At 37.9% G+C, this 14,987-nt stretch overlaps 4 protein-coding genes across 12 annotated transcripts; 2 read left to right on the top strand and 2 right to left on the bottom strand.

Annotated features, from left to right (window-relative positions):
* Positions 1 to 27: 27 nt before the first annotated feature.
* Positions 28 to 3,881, top strand: grsm (granny smith). Its single transcript, XM_963399.5, has 9 exons — positions 28 to 176; positions 377 to 711; positions 1,811 to 1,952; positions 2,005 to 2,135; positions 2,432 to 2,656; positions 2,709 to 2,854; positions 3,094 to 3,250; positions 3,296 to 3,583; positions 3,637 to 3,881. Exons 2-9 carry the CDS (start codon positions 382 to 384, stop codon positions 3,775 to 3,777), a joined length of 1,560 nt encoding a protein of 519 aa, XP_968492.2. The 5' UTR covers positions 28 to 176; positions 377 to 381; the 3' UTR covers positions 3,778 to 3,881.
* Positions 3,803 to 9,207, bottom strand: scra (scraps). 5 transcript variants are annotated; one of them, XM_008201916.3, is made up of 15 exons: positions 9,033 to 9,207; positions 8,826 to 8,979; positions 8,601 to 8,696; positions 8,372 to 8,541; positions 7,825 to 8,025; positions 7,169 to 7,772; positions 6,961 to 7,120; positions 6,733 to 6,829; positions 6,119 to 6,253; positions 5,676 to 6,069; positions 5,459 to 5,626; positions 4,631 to 5,034; positions 4,377 to 4,571; positions 4,123 to 4,295; positions 3,803 to 4,048 (listed from the first exon to the last, which is right to left on the bottom strand). In XM_008201916.3, exons 1-15 carry the CDS (start codon positions 9,048 to 9,050, stop codon positions 3,955 to 3,957), a joined length of 3,063 nt encoding a protein of 1,020 aa, XP_008200138.2. In that variant the 5' UTR covers positions 9,051 to 9,207; the 3' UTR covers positions 3,803 to 3,954. The 5 variants fall into 5 exon arrangements, with proteins under 5 accessions (XP_008200138.2, XP_968406.3, XP_008200136.2 ...); XM_963313.5 differs by having other exon boundaries at positions 8,601 to 8,979; XM_008201914.3 differs by having other exon boundaries at positions 6,733 to 6,826; positions 8,601 to 8,979.
* Positions 9,208 to 9,368: 161 nt separating this feature from the next.
* Positions 9,369 to 10,929, top strand: ZnT86D (Zinc transporter 86D). Its single transcript, XM_963231.4, has 3 exons — positions 9,369 to 9,825; positions 9,872 to 10,089; positions 10,143 to 10,929. Exons 1-3 carry the CDS (start codon positions 9,639 to 9,641, stop codon positions 10,776 to 10,778), a joined length of 1,041 nt encoding a protein of 346 aa, XP_968324.1. The 5' UTR covers positions 9,369 to 9,638; the 3' UTR covers positions 10,779 to 10,929.
* A 199-nt stretch (positions 10,930 to 11,128) lies between these two features.
* Positions 11,129 to 14,844, bottom strand: alt (aluminum tubes). Of its 5 annotated transcripts, XM_064355601.1 has the most exons (14): positions 14,685 to 14,844; positions 14,045 to 14,400; positions 13,844 to 13,999; positions 13,445 to 13,643; positions 13,354 to 13,394; positions 13,252 to 13,287; positions 12,851 to 13,189; positions 12,608 to 12,802; positions 12,130 to 12,564; positions 12,001 to 12,081; positions 11,750 to 11,929; positions 11,584 to 11,700; positions 11,439 to 11,534; positions 11,129 to 11,386 (listed from the first exon to the last, which is right to left on the bottom strand). In XM_064355601.1, the coding sequence occupies exons 2-14, from the start codon at positions 14,396 to 14,398 to the stop codon at positions 11,351 to 11,353; spliced, it is 2,265 nt and encodes a 754-aa protein (XP_064211671.1). In that variant the 5' UTR covers positions 14,399 to 14,400; positions 14,685 to 14,844; the 3' UTR covers positions 11,129 to 11,350. The 5 variants fall into 5 exon arrangements, with proteins under 5 accessions (XP_064211671.1, XP_008200132.1, XP_008200133.1 ...); XM_008201910.3 differs by having other exon boundaries at positions 13,252 to 13,394; XM_008201911.3 differs by having other exon boundaries at positions 11,750 to 11,926; positions 13,252 to 13,394.
* Positions 14,845 to 14,987: the final 143 nt, after the last annotated feature.

The raw sequence follows: 14,987 nt of genomic DNA, 5'->3' as shown, positions 1-14,987 counted from the left end.
AACAACAAAAATAAGATGATTATCAGATGAATGACGCGCCTAAAAATGTCTTAATGTCAAATGTCAAGTTGACGTGTGTGGCATGTAGAGGTTATAATGACCGAGTAGTCCAAAAAAAGTCGCTTAGTGTCTTAAGAGTGTTAAGATTTTGAGAAAAAACGTTTACGCCGTGACTGGTAATTATCCCCTTTTGATTTTCATTCAAATTTTGTTGGTTTTTGAAAAATTGCGCCTCGAAAATGTGTGAATTTTCCTTGCCAACAAGCTATTTAAATATAGCTCTCTCATTGTGAAAATTTCACTATTTGAGTACTCCCAGCGTTATCTCCCGATAAGTTTAAGTTGTTTGTGATGATTTAGTTGTGTGTAATTACAGAAAAAATGAGCACGAAACTCATTTTTCGTAGCGGGTTGACAAAAACCGATCCCCAACAAACACCAGTGTTGATAATCGGGCAGGTGAAGCATTTAACCCAGTTGAAGTTTCAAGATATTAAGAGTAAGCTTGAGCCGAGGGTTAGTGAAGACGTGTTCAAGGTTGCGGTCTCTAGTCTGCATCCATCACCGACCGACAGCTGCTCCTTGTATCTGAATTTGGCCACGGTAGCCGCCTTGCCCGTCAAATGTAGCAGACATAATACTCCTTCAAGGGCTCATGCAATCACCCGCCTGGTGCAGAGCTGCACCGTGGGGCTCGACGAGAGCATTGTGGTGAGTGAACAACTCATCGAGAAAATTGTTCCTTTAAAATAAATTTCGAGAACCTTGAAATTTTTTAACAGCGTTTTTTACGATTGCTGATTATTTTATTAAGGATTTTTTTTCTCAAATATTTGTGTTTCTTGTTAAAACGCTCCAAAAATGAGAAACCAATGTCATTTTAGATCAATACATGTTTTAGTATCTCACTTTTTTGCATTTTAGCTTGAAAAAATGTTTAATCCTCGAAAAATAACACCACTTTGTATCAAATTTGGCGATTTTATTTGACCAACTTTTAACAGAATTTTACGAAAAAGTGTTTTAAAAACAGTTTAGGTTTATTATTTGACAAACTTTTGTGAAAAAATTAATTAATACAATATAATTCTGGATAAAAAGCGACTAAACAATTGGATTTTTGACACAGTTATTATTAGTGAATTTTCAGCACGTTCAAATAATTGCAAAAATGATGTGTTTTTGTAATTTTTATATTTGTGTTGATGAAAATTTCTATAAAGAAAAATGCACAATGATATAATTTACGACCCAGTTTCATGATTTTTTTATGTGATTTAAAATAATGTATTATCGATACAGAGAAATTTTTAACGATTAAGATAAAATAAAAAATTGAAACTTGATATAATACCATTTATGATCATCATGCACTTGAAAAATTATTCCAAAACATTTTGACATAAATTATCTTTTATATCATTGATAAAAAAATACAGCATAAGTGCAGGATTTAGATAAACTTCTCATTTGAGAGCAATGACCTTGTTGAAATATTTAATTCGATGACTTTTTAATTATATTGTTTGTTAGAAATTGTACGAAACAGTTGAGTATCTGTAACTAAACGCTCGAAAAAGGCAAAAATTCTCAAAATGCGTGAATAAAACCATAAAACAGCAAAACAGTGTTATTTATCGCCCAATATCACGAAAAATGTTATCTCAAAAATGCCTTGAAAACACTGGGTTTTAAAATTTTGTCTTATTTTCCATAAAATGTCTAATAAATTATGTTTTAAAAGTTAGTTCATCTATTATTGTATATTTTACTTCAAAAATATCCTAATTTTTTTTTAATAAATTAACAGATAATTTGCGAACGTAATGATGTGTACGCAAGTGGCTGTGCTGTGGCCCGGGCTTTTCCCCTCTACAGCCGCAAAACGGGCTCCAACACCACCGAATATTCAACAGTTTCGGTTGAATTCGTAATAGTTCCATCCAACTCAGGTGGGTCCCAACCCATTTTTTTAAATTATTTTTTTAAACTGCTTTGATTTAGACGAAATAGATGGAACTGAACTCAGCGCCGAAGAACTGAAAATCCTCGATGATGCCGCGACTGGAATCCGTCTAGCCGCTCGTATCGTCGACACTCCGTGCAATGAAATGAACGTCGACCACTTCCTTCAGGTAATTCTATTTCATTTCATGATTTTTTTTATTGTACACAAAATTTATTAATTATTTATTATTTACACTTTTAATTTCGTGAGTCATAAGCAATTCGTTTAGATTTATAGAACTAGTGAGTGTGTAAATCGCGTAAATAAATGTTCATTGGGGTAAAAAATGCAGTTACACAATGTATGTAACCTTGACTTCCACCTAAGGCATCGCTTTGCCACATTCGTCCGTGTAACAAAGTGGTGCCCAACGTGGGGCAAAGTGGCGCCCAACGTGGAGCTCACCCCCAGTTAAAATTACAGGAAATTCGCGAAGTCGGAGACGCTCTAAAAATCCAACCGACAATCATCCGGGGCGAAGAACTGGCCGAAAGGGGCTTCGGGGGTATTTATGGGGTGGGCAAAGCCGCTAATGTTCCCCCAGCACTCGCTGTGTTGAGCTACACCCCTCAGGGGGCTCATTCGACCATTGCGTGGGTCGGTAAAGGCATTGTCTACGATACCGGCGGTTTGAGCATCAAGGGAAAAGTAACAAGCATTTTATTTTTATTTTTTGCTGTTGTTGGTACAGATGTTTTAGACTGCCATGCCGGGCATGAAACGTGACTGTGGCGGCGCTGCTGGGATTCTGGGGGCGTTCTATGCCGCAGTTAAGGCCAACTTTACCCAGAATTTACACGCCGTGTTTTGTTTGGCCGAAAATGCCGTAGGGCCCAATGCCACAAAGTGAGTGTTTCTATTGTTTTTTCCAAAAAATAAATACTTCTAGTTATGTTAGAACTAATCTTGTCTTTAAAATGGGAATTTTGAAATTGAAATAGTGGAGACTATGAAAGTCTTGAGTAATTGAGATTTTTTTTATTAAAAAAAAAAGTATTTGTTACCAAAAAAAATACCAAAGTATTTATTTTCTGGCAACTTGTAATACCCTGTACAGAATGATTACAATATGTGGGTGTTTGTAGACCCGACGATATTCACACCCTTTACTCAGGCCGCACTGTAGAAATCAACAATACCGACGCAGAAGGACGCCTTGTCCTCTCAGACGGCGTTGCCTTCGCTCAGAAAGATTTAAAAGCCAACGTAATTTTAGACATGGCAACGTTGACTGGAGCTCAGGTGATACAAAAGTTCATAGAAAAAAAACTCAAAATTTAAATTTAGGGTGTCGCCACTGGTAAATACCACGCAGCTGTGCTCACAAATAACGAAGATTGGGAAAACATGGCAATGGAGGCCGGCTTAATTTCGGGCGACTTGGTTTTCCCGATACCGTTCTGTCCCGAGCTACACTTTTCCGAATTTTCTTCGGCCGTTGCCGATATGAAAAATTCAGTGGCTGATCGCAGCAATGCTCAGTCGAGTTGTGCGGGGCTTTTCATCGCAGCCCACTTAGGATTTGATTATCCCGGAGTGTGGGTTCATGTTGATATGGCAACGCCGGTGCATTGTGTAAGTTTAGTAAAATAAGTGAGTTAAGACGGTAGTACAGGTTTCTGTAATAGGGTGAAAGAGCCACCGGGTATGGGGTGGCTCTCCTGACCACACTGTTCGGTAAGTACTGTAAACAACCGTTACTTAAGTCCATCGGACCCGATTTGGACGTGAAAAACGAAAATCCGGCGAAAAAATTGAGGAAGAAGTAATTTTATAAGGTTAAAGAGTGTCATATTTACTTAAAACGTATATTGTGTTTAAAACTTATGCTTCAATAATTTTGTATCACTACAAATAAATTTTATAACAATTATGTCATTTGCTTGTTAAAATATTTATACAACTAGCTGATAAAAATATAAAATAGATTATATAAAGTATAAAAATTACTTGTTAGTAAAATTAATGGCGGCCAAGGCCGAATTAAATTTGTTGCACCACTCGATCCTCTCTTCTTTAGTGTCAGCGGAGAGGAGATGTCTAAAAGAATTTATAAAAAAAAAACGTAAAATTTTCAGTTTTGATTTCCGTTATTTTGTAAAACTTATAATTACCTGATGATAGTTTTGGACCCCTTTCGAACGGTCACCAAACTTTCTTTGTCATGAGAAAGTGCTTCACGTTGAGTTTCAATAAGAAAAGTGTGAAGCCGAGCACAAATTTCCCGACTAACAGGGCCCACTTGTTTCGTGATTGCGTCTCGCAAACTTATCGAATTAATCGGTGGCTAGAAATAATAATAGAGTTTATTAATTATAAAAGAGATACGATAATTTAAAAAAAATGTCCACAAGAAACAAGAACTCACAGATTTCTTTTCATCATCTGGGTATTTCCAGTAGCTCAAAGTGTCGCCTTTTAACAGACACCACCGACGATGCCAAGCCCCAAACCCGGAAACATCTTCAAACATTGTTAAAAATCCGCGATGCTCAATTGTCACTGACAATTCGTAGGAAAGTGACATTTCAACAGTACCTTCCAACGGACTCATTGACGGTGTCTAGAATAAGAAAAACCTCAAAAAAATTAAACAACACATAGATTAAAATCAATTTTTACATTAATCAAAGACCAATGTTTCTGATTAATCGTCTTTAGTGAAAAGACGACGTAACCCATCAATGCAAACGTTGGGGATCGCACCACTTGTGGTCCAGCTGGTGATTCTTTGATTGGTCGCATCAAGCGTGAATCTTTTGTTTTTTTCGGTGTTAATTTAGTGTTGGGTTTTTTGATGTGATACTTGACTTCATGTGGGAGAATCTCCTCTTGTGCTTGAAGACAGTACACTTCAAATGTCACAGCAAAGTCGCTGTAGACATTTTTGAAAGTGATTGTGCCCGGGATTTGTAACTCAAGTTCTGGGTTTTTGCTGTTTGAGGCGATTGTGGAGACGAGTTGCGTTGGTAGGACTTGGTCCGAGTATTTTGTGAGGCATACGACATGGTGGCCTTTACCTCCAGCTAAAATTTAGACACAGAAATAGGTTGGTTCTAGGAGCTTTAGAGGAATACTTAATTCTTTAACAAAAAAATTCATAACTCAAAAACTAAAAGTCGTGGGGCAAAACGGTTTGCTCTAATGAATTTTGCGGCTCATTTTACGTATTATACCAGCTGTTTACAACACTAGCCTACTCAAGAACATGTTTAAAAAATATATTTAAAATTGAAAAATGGTGGATGCGCCGGGTTATTCATTAAAAATTCATAACTGAAAAACTAAAAGTCTTACAGCAAAACTGTTTATTCCAGTAAATTTTACGGCTCAATTTATACATATGCCAGCTTAATTACAGTGAAATTTTTTTTTTGAATAAATAATAACCTTAGCGAATAAACTTAATAACAATGGATAAGTTGTAGAAAATGAAAAAAATGAGCCTACCTGCAGAAAGCGCAGTGACGTATTTGTGTTTGAGCGGAAGCACGATTTTAGACAACGTCAAAGTGCCTTTTTCTAGTGGAAATTGTCCGCTTCTCTCCGTTTGCGCTTTGAGTGTTTTTTCGACTTCAAGTCTTTGACTTTCAAGAATTGCGGCTTGTCGCCGATGTGCTAAAAGATCGGTTAATTTTCCGTCCAAAATTCAAACTTAAAAACTCACTTGCAACAAGAAGCACTCTCTCTGCTTCAACTTGTTCAGTCGATCCCATAAACTCCGGTGTGGAATTGCACAAATTGAGCGCTTGACTCGTTTGCGAAATGATCATTTCTTGCTTACTCACTTCGTTTCGCAACTCGCGAATTTTCGCCCGGATTTGCTCCTCTTCCGCGGATTCTTCCGGGGATTCCTCAACCGACATTGCCCGGATTACTTGTCGTACGGGCGGTGTCGATACTTGCGTTTGCTGTTTGCGGTAAAAACTCACAGTGTGGGTGAGAGGAAGGAGATTATCGCCGTCTACCACATGGGTTGGGAGTTGGTCAGGTGGTGTGATTTTAGTCGGGGTTTTAAATTCCGGTTGGAAGCTTTTGTAGTTGAAGGAATTGGACGTTTCCTGTAAATTTTTTTAGTTATTTTGTGAATTTTTGGTCGGTTTGCATTACAACTGGCGATTTTCGCTCTTGCTTAGGCGGTGTTGGACCGTCTTTGTGGCCATTGTAAGCCAAAGCTTCGTCGATGTAATCGTCCATATCGTCCAATACATCGGACATATCGCTCGCACTCTCGTCCATTATTTGCTAAGAAAATTCAATCAAATTCCAGCCAACGTAACACAACTGAAGTGGCTCACAATTGTTATTTTTTTGCGAAAGCCTCATTTATTTTCATTATATCAGTTTAGAATAAAATGAAGTGATTTAAAATTAAACTTAAAATTAAGCGTTCGAGTTGCAATGAAATTTGATAGTGAATTTAACTATTTTTTATTTTATTGAAAATTTCAATACATACTCCTAGTTTAGATTTTTTTATAAAAAAACTAGACGTTAAAATCGCATGAAACAATACAGTCCCATTAGTAAGCTACAATATCTCAAGAATAAGTCAAGGAAATTTTTATCTCCGACTCAATTTATTAACATGCATTTGCAAAAAATATTTGTTTTTTTATTCGCTTCAACAGTTCCCGTAACCTTAACCCACCTAAATAAATTTTAGTCCACTTCACTTGTGGCGCGATTTAAGCGTTTTTAATTTCATGAAGCAAAAAACTTACTCTTTTTTGTGGCGTTTGATTCTGGCAAACCGCTCGCAGAATATCTCGACCGAAACTGGTATTAGCATCGTCAGATTCAGCAAAACTGTTGTCGCTGCTAGATCAAGGGAAAAAACAAACAGTTGTAGTAAAATAGTTATATTACACATATAATACAGTCAAAAAAGAATACTAATTGTTTAAGAAAGACATAAAAGGAATAAAATCCAGTCGGTAATTTTATCGCACCTGTTTGTTGTTGGACTCGGACTCTCATTCTCAGTCTCAGTCACTGACTCAATATCCGTCAAACTTGGGTATAATCGGCCTGTTTTCTGCGACGCCACTTTGATTCGCTTCACTTCGCTTAGAACAGCCGCCACTTTCGGACTATCGCCTTTACCTGTAACTAACTCAATTGATTAAATTAATCAATTTGAAAAATAAAGAAATTTACGGCTTCTTTTGCCACTGCTCCTTTTTTCCTTCGGACTAACAACAGCAACTTTCTTCGCCGATTTTTCCTCAATCATGGCCGTTTCTTCCGTATCATCATCAAACTCCTCCTCGTCATTGTTCTTATGGAATCTATTCAACAACAAATCCATTTCTTTCTGCCTTTGCTCCCTCACATTACTCTCAATCTGTTCCTGCGAAATTGTGCTTTTTTGCTCAAACAAAGCCGCAACTTTATTCGCAATTCCTTCGCCCCTTGGTGTCGCCACTTCTTTTTTTGGTGATGGTGGCGCAGGGACTTTTTTTTCTTTCGGGACATCTTTTTTGATAGGTGTTGCCATAGCAAATGGGGCTTTGGGCACCAAAGCTGCGCCTTTGTTTTTCTCAAACAGGGCTTTCCTTTCCGAAACTGATAACAAAGCCGGATCTTTTGGCTGTTTGTTGGGACTTGATTCAAAGAAGGCCGCTTTATCAGCAATTTTACTTTTTTGGGGAGAAGAGGCGGGTTTTGTGGTTGCTTGTTCATTTTCTTTGTTTTGTTGTTGCGCCTTGTATTTGTACACCAATTTAGAGCTGGATTCTGTCCGCTGGAAGCCTTGCGATTCCTGGAAATGCTCGGGAAATTACATTGTAAAGTTCAATTTATTGGAAAATTACGAGAGAATCGAGCACTTTCTTATCCCAATTTATTTTCTTCTGTTCTTGTTTTTCTTGATCTTTGATGGGTGGTTCTGGGGCTTTGTATTTTGTCGCTGATTTTGGTGGCGTGTTTGGGGTTTTTGGTTCTGGGGGCTTGGGGGCTGGGGGTTTCCACGATTTTTTTGTTTTGGCAGGAGAATTGTCCCGCTCTTTACGCACCTAAAGGCACGTTTAAATAAAAAATTTACGTTTTCTTCGACTTTCCATTTGGTATTTAAAGACATACTATCGATATTTCATTAAATATTCTGTAATTTTTTATTTTTATAATAATAAAGCAACGAGAAACGTTGTTAATTGTGGTTATACTGTAATGTTAATTATTCAAAGCCTGTCGCATAATTGCATTAAATTACTTTAAAAAAATGTACGTAAATATCCCACAAGTCTTACAAGTTATATTGTTTCGATAATTGTTGGCACTGACGTAAGAAGCAATACATAATTAAACAGAAAACAAGACATGAAAAAGTTAATTGAATTTAACTTTTTTACAATGACTTACTGGAGTCAAGTCGTCCTCAAACTGATTGACCCTCTGTGCCAAGTCGGCCAGTTTGCTCAGCCCCCTCTTATTCCTTCCGTTTTCTGCCGGTGTTTTCGTTGGAGACCCATGTGCACAAAATCTAGCTTCTGTCTGATGAATTGGCGAAGAAATGTCCGCATCGTCGCCCCCTTTGTCCCCCAATCAAAACAAAAATAAACCCGAGTCAAAGCAAAGCCTTCTCTCTTACCTGCATACAATTTCCCCAACCGATTTAGCCTATTTTTAGCATCCTGTCTCAGACCCCCGTCACTCCTATCATCATCACTCTGCTCCTCAATTTGCACTTCAACATGAACATTATCAGCCGAACTTACTTTAATTTCCATGTTAAAACTATCGTTTTGTATATTTAGGCTTTTATGAGAGGTGAAATCGGATGAGATGTGAGTGCGTGTAACTGTTGGCAAATTACCTTCAGACTTGGAATTGGCTTCCAACTTGGGCGAATTCGAGCTTAAGTTAGGTTGAGACAACGTTACTTTACCGCTGCGAGGGGGAGTCTTCCTCAAGTCACTGTTGTAGTCTTCGAGGAGTCTCTGACGCTCCCTCGCCCGAGTTAGGAGATTCTGCGGAAAAAACAAGCGGAAAATCGGAAAATGGGGCGAAAGTGCGCACGTACCTCCGTAAACGAGTCCATTTAAGTGCAAGGTCGCCCCGTGATAAATCAAATTCACACTTTGTGCATAAAGTTTGGTTGTTGATAAATTACCGTTGAAGGTTCGATTTGAAATAGCACTTCGGGAAAGCGCCACCGGTGGCACTGTCGCCCATAATCCAAAATCTAGGGACTTCAATTTTGGGAAAAAACTCAAAATTACTCAAAAAACGACCAAATTGACCACATTACAACTTTGAAGATTATTTTACTTGCACAAAAACACAAACTTGACCCCAGTCTTGATTCCAGTCACTAGTCTCAATTAAAAAAACTTGTAAAGAAATTGGTTGGTCAAGCTGGGAAACTGACAGTTGCCAAAATTTTGACAGTAGTTCCGACTTTTTGAGTATATTTTGCATTTTTTTGCCAAAAATCCTAATTTAAATAGTGTACGTGTCACACTAGCTGATAAAATGAGCGAATTATGATTACCTGAAGTCGGGTTGAAGCAAAATCAAGTGTAATGGCAAAATTCAAGTTGGGTGAAACACGTATGCAATTTTATCAAAAAATCTGATAATGACCGGTCTCTGCCTGTGAATATCGGCCTTCCGTGACGAAATCATCATGTTGCCACTGTCGCACAAGGATAATTTGCACCGGGGCTTCGGGTCCCGAATTAAGGAGAAGTTGAACGGGTGGATGAGGTTAATTTTTTCCGACAGGAACTCCCGCAATTTGTTTCTGTTCCTGCTTCTGAACCTCTCGTTTGCGTTTGTAGAGTTAGTTTATGGTGTATGGTCTAATAGCTTAGGTGAGTTGTTGTGCTTGTTACTATTTTCGTGAAATGGTTGTTTTAGGTTTAATATCCGATTCCTTCCATATGTTTTTCGACTGTACTGGCTTATTAGCCGGCTTGGCCGCGTCCGTAATCACGAAATGGAAAGCCAACGAGAAATATTCGTACGGTTACGTCCGTGCTGAGGTTTTGGCCGGTTTTGTTAATGGGTTGTTTTTGCTTTTTATCTCGTTTTTTATCATGTCGGAAGCTGTAGAGCGTGCAATAGAGCCCCCTGAGGCAAGAATTATTGTTAAATTATTATTATTTTCATTAATTATTAACTATTTTAGGTGAAACACGAGAGGTTGTTTCTGGTCTCAGTGCTGGGCCTTTTAGTCAATTTGGTGGGAATTTACGCCTTCCAGCACGGCCATGGGCACTCCCACGGTGGTGGCGGCCACGGTCACTCCCATGGGCACAACCACAACTCCCATGGTCACTCCCACGACCACACTCTGGACATAGATATAGCAGCAAGTGGTAATTCGCAAATAATGAAAGGAGTGTTCCTCCACATCCTGGCCGACACTTTGGGAAGTGTTGGTGTAATAATTTCGGCAGTGTTAATGCAAATGTTCGGTTGGATGATTGCTGATCCAATTTGTTCGATGTTTATTGCGATTTTAATAGCGTTAAGTGTGCTAGCGTTGATTAAAGATTCCGTTGTTATTTTAATGCAGAGACAGCCGTATGCACTTGATAATGTTTTGCCGCAGTGTTACCAGAAAGTGGTCAGTTTGCCAGGCGTTTATTCGGTGCAAGAGCCCCATTTTTGGACCCTTTGTAGTGAGGTTTACGTGGGGGCGCTTAAATTGGAAGTATCAAAAAATGTTGATCCTAAATATGTCGTGTCGCACACGCAAATGATTTTTGCGTCGGTGGGGGTTAGGCAGATTTATGTGCAACTTGACTATACTCCAATGTGATTTTTTAGCTTAAAAAACATTCCTTCCTGACCCGACATTTTTTGATACAAATTCGCATTTTGTTATTTATTCGAGGCATTTTCTAGTATTGATAAAGCGTTTTATGTATACAGTGATTTATTTTAAAAGCAAAATATAAGTGCGCCGCAGAGTTTTGTTTTCCTTGTCGACCATGAAAATAAAAAAATTACGTCGAAATTATAATTACAGTTTTATTATAATACGAAACAAGTCTATTATTTCTATAAATGACCACTGATCACATGTTAGTCTATTATGTATATATTTAATCTTTTTTTTATTTATTTAATAGGCGCAGTCAGTAGGATTTCCAGAAAATGAAAAGGCCGTAATTGAAAATTGCTTTTATTAAAAATATCGTGACCTATTATCATAAAGTATGAAATTTATAAACTTATTGCACACACAATGCGAGGAATGACTGAGTAAATACATGAAACGATTACCTACTACAAATGATGAATAAGTTAAAGAAATGTAATTAGTTATGCAATATTATTTATCTTTACTAAATCCTATCATTAAGACTGGTGGAAGCGAAAAATTCCAATCTATCTCAAGTGCAATCCATTGGATGAATTTTCTCTCTATTAAAAAAATTGTCAAGTTTGTAAAACATTGATAACACAATTAGCTTACCAAGTCGGTTTTATCGTTAAGTTGTGCAATAACTCTCTTTTTATCTTCACGTTCTTTCTTCAGTTCTAATTCCAACGAAGTCAATTTTTCTTGTAACTAAATTTAAACATTATTCCACATAATTATGTACAAAAAATTAACTTACCTCACTACCGCAATTTTCTTTCAATTGCTCTAACTCGGCAGTTTTCGCCGCCAACTGCATCCTCCAGTTAATTTCTTCCTGTTCAATGTGTTGTTGTAACTTATTTAACATTTTTTCCTACAAGAAAGTATTAACCAAACCGGAAATTACCAAACAAAGGACTCACCGTATTATCTATAACATCTTTGTAATGTTTCAGTTGTAACTGAAGCTGACTATCACCTTCTTTACTATTTTGTTTTTTCAAGTCATTAATGTAATTCCTGACGAAGTTTTCCCCATCACTTATTTCCTCAATTTTGATTTCGGGGAACAACCTCTGAATAAATTCCCTCTCACTTTGCTGCTGGTCAAGAAACACGTAATTAATTCCAACGTACGAAAAATCGCAATAAATTGGAAAGTGATGAAACTTACAATATTGGTTTTGTGACTTTTGGTCCTGCTTTCAGCAGCATTTAACGCCTCCATAACTTTCCAATTTTTAGTTCTCAACTCCTGATAAAGTTAAATCACTACATTTTAGTCACACTTAACTACACTTACATTATTTTTAACTTTTTGCTCCTCTACTTTAGTCTTTTCCTCTTGATACCTCACTTGCAACTCGTCCACTTTCCTTTGCAACGTCTCAACAGTGTCATTGGCTAGTTTCAAGTCATTTTCACTCTGGTGTAACTTTGTTTTCACCGAAGATAACTCATTGTGAAGATTCAAAATTTCCACTTCGTGTTGCTTGTTTTCTTGCAGCGATCCGTTCATGCGCTCTTCCTGTGCTTTTCTCAACTCGTTCCTCATTTTATTTGCTTCGTCCTTTTGCTTCTGCAACTCGTCAAGGTGTTGCTTCTTCCCGTGTTCCATTCTTCGGATTTCTTCGTTTTGCTGCTGCAGGACGCTAGTCAGACGCGAAATTTCGGCTTTGTATTCGTTGTCTTGCTTCAGAATTGCGTCCAAGTCGCGCTCCAACTTCAAACGTGTCTCCTGAAACATTTTTATAGCCAGTGTAAAAAAATTGCCAATTTACCTCCAATTGGCGATTCCGGTCAGTTTTTTGCTCTAGTTCTTTTTGGAAATTGCTCAGTTGCAAAATAATCGATTGGCTGCGTTCTTTCTCCGCCAAATTCTCCTCAGTGAAACGAGCCAATTCCATTCGTAGTTGGTTGTTCAAAGCCCCCAATTCTTGTACTTCGGTTTGTAACCGATTTATTATAACGTCCGACTGAAAATCACAAAACTGAACGAAATTTTCGGGTCACAAACGACTCACCTCCTGTGCTTGACTCAGTCTGATTTCAATCTGTTGCCTTTGCATCTGGATGGCTGCGTGTTCCTCCCTCAACTTGTGGCTTTTGAGGACTTCGTCCTTAAGCTGTGCTTGCAATTGCTGGACTTGTTGGTGAAGTCTCCCCGCTTCGAGTTGTTTTTTCTGGTCAAGTTCTTCCAAGTTTCGGATTTTTTGCTGCAAGCGTGATTTTTCGGCCTGATTTTCGGCGCGTATTTCGCGAAGTTTGTTTTGCGCACTTGTGGCGATTTGTTGTTCTTCTTGTAGTAGTTTTTCTTTTTCTGCTAGTTGTTTCTTGAGTTTTTGGACCGGATCGGTTTTGCCCTACCATGTATTTGAAAAATAAAAAATTTACGATTTTGTTGTAACAATTTTGCAAGTTTTACCTCAGTCCATTCGTCCAAAACGGCAGGAGCCTCATGCTGCTTGTTCAGTAAGAGATCAATAAGTATCTGAACTTCAGAACGAGACAATTCAGCCTTACGCACCAAGTTGAGGAGAAGCGACAAGTTGGGGCCGTTACTATCACCTAAAGCACAAAATTTGTATTTTTGAATCAAACTTTTAGTAACAACGAACCAAGTTGTTGCAAAGTGTTGAACTCGCTTTTTTTCTTCTTCTTTTCTTTTCCGGTGTTACTGATAAAACCATTAATGGTTGAAGTGACGGCTTGGTGGTTTTCTTTAGACAACGGAACGGTTTCCGTCTCGGGTTGTTTTTTGTGCAGGTCAGTTTCAACTTTAGCGACATTTTTCTCCTGATTTGGAGTCTCTTCAACCTTTAAGCAAAAAATCAACTTATTGATTGAAACTTTTGACTTGAAATTAAACAAATTACGCTAAAAAAATTGCAGTCTATGTGACAATAATCACGTATTTTTTTCTTTACGAGCGTGGATTAGGCAAACAAGTGGCGTCATTTTTATATTTTTTTATTTACTAGCAAAATTTTACTAAAAATAAATTACTTTTAACTTACGCTCACGGAACGGAATTTTAGCTCAAAATCGTCCTTAGGGTGCAGCTCTTCAAAATGATTGGTTTGGGGCGTTTCGTCAGCAACGGCCTCAACACCGTTTTCAAGCTTGTCTTTTTTGACCAAAATAGGACGAACTTTTTCCTTCCTTGATTGTTTCTGAAACTGATTTTGAGCAATCAAGTTTTGGGAAAAATGAGCTACCTTTGCCGGTGGAGTTGGTGGTTTGACCGAGACTTCTTCTGGAACCTCCTTGAATTCCACGTGGAGTTTCTTGCTACTTTCCACACTTTTCTGGTTGGCTTCCGATTCCGGCTCTTCCACTGTTTCGTGATTCTCGCCAAGACTAAGTTTTTCTTTGACCTTCTTCGCGGTCTTTTTGTTCTTTTTCTCCTTGAGTTTGGGTTTGACTCCTAGCAGAATTTGAGTTTGTTGGCGTTGCTCAGCCAATGCCTCTTCGTAACTTTTTTCTTTGATTCCAAATTTGTACACAAATATCAGCAGAACGCTGGCGAGGGAAAAGAGTGACACAAAAACGAACGGTATTTGAAAATCCATATCTAAATTAAACAAAAATATCGACTCAGTCTAATAATAACGGCATAAATTAGTTATTGCAAGAACTGGCCCAGTGGGTGCAAAAAGCCACAGTATCAAAAAAATTACACAAGTACGCAAAAATTCATATCCGGGATCAGTTTTATGCTATATTTAGCCGCAAAATAGCGAAAATGGTCAAATTTCGGGGCCACGTAGCATTTTGTCGTAATGGACGGAGGTGGAAATGCAGTTTATTCCAACCGTTCGGTTTACAAAAATAACTCGAAATCGAAAATGGACTTACTGAATATTTAATTAACTACCGCAATAGCAGGGAAAATAAGACACTTTACACAAAACGAGTACAAACCACAAATAAATATTATCAGCGTAACTGTAATTTACACGGCGATTTTTAACACCGAACAGGATCCCGTCAACTCGAATTCGCATCAACTCGAAACCCCATATCTCATAATCAAACTTTTTGCAGTTGTAAAAACTGGCATAATCATTTTAAACACCTTTATAAAAGATGCGTCACGTCATGACTTTCCTAAAGGCCATTTCAAATAAGGAATGAATTTTTCGCCAACGAACTAAATTT

Source organism: Tribolium castaneum, chromosome 3 (assembly GCF_031307605.1).
Source record: "Tribolium castaneum strain GA2 chromosome 3, icTriCast1.1, whole genome shotgun sequence".
NCBI classification, from domain to species: Eukaryota; Metazoa; Arthropoda; class Insecta; order Coleoptera; family Tenebrionidae; genus Tribolium; species Tribolium castaneum.
This window is presented reverse-complemented; position numbering and strand designations above follow the sequence as displayed.

Coding starts and splice junctions, on each gene's coding strand:
- scra (XM_963313.5), bottom strand. Junction 7,121..7,168: donor GAGCAGTGGCAAAAGAAGCC/GTAAATTTCTTT, acceptor CAATTGAGTTAG/TTACAGGTAAAGGCGATAGT. Junction 4,049..4,122: donor GGGTCCAAAACTATCATCAG/GTAATTATAAGT, acceptor AAATTCTTTTAG/ACATCTCCTCTCCGCTGACA.
- alt (XM_008201910.3), bottom strand. CDS start 14,398: ATGGATTTTCAAATACCGTTCGTTTTTGTGTCACTCTTTTCCCTCGCC. Junction 13,395..13,444: donor CAACACTTTGCAACAACTTG/GTTCGTTGTTAC, acceptor TTTGTGCTTTAG/GTGATAGTAACGGCCCCAAC. Junction 11,535..11,583: donor AAGAAAATTGCGGTAGTGAG/GTAAGTTAATTT, acceptor GTTTAAATTTAG/TTACAAGAAAAATTGACTTC.
- grsm (XM_963399.5), top strand. CDS start 382: ATGAGCACGAAACTCATTTTTCGTAGCGGGTTGACAAAAACCGATCCC. Junction 1,953..2,004: donor AATAGTTCCATCCAACTCAG/GTGGGTCCCAAC, acceptor GCTTTGATTTAG/ACGAAATAGATGGAACTGAA. Junction 2,657..2,708: donor GTTTGAGCATCAAGGGAAAA/GTAACAAGCATT, acceptor CAGATGTTTTAG/ACTGCCATGCCGGGCATGAA.
- ZnT86D (XM_963231.4), top strand. CDS start 9,639: ATGTTGCCACTGTCGCACAAGGATAATTTGCACCGGGGCTTCGGGTCC. Junction 9,826..9,871: donor TGTATGGTCTAATAGCTTAG/GTGAGTTGTTGT, acceptor TGGTTGTTTTAG/GTTTAATATCCGATTCCTTC. Junction 10,090..10,142: donor GTGCAATAGAGCCCCCTGAG/GCAAGAATTATT, acceptor TAACTATTTTAG/GTGAAACACGAGAGGTTGTT.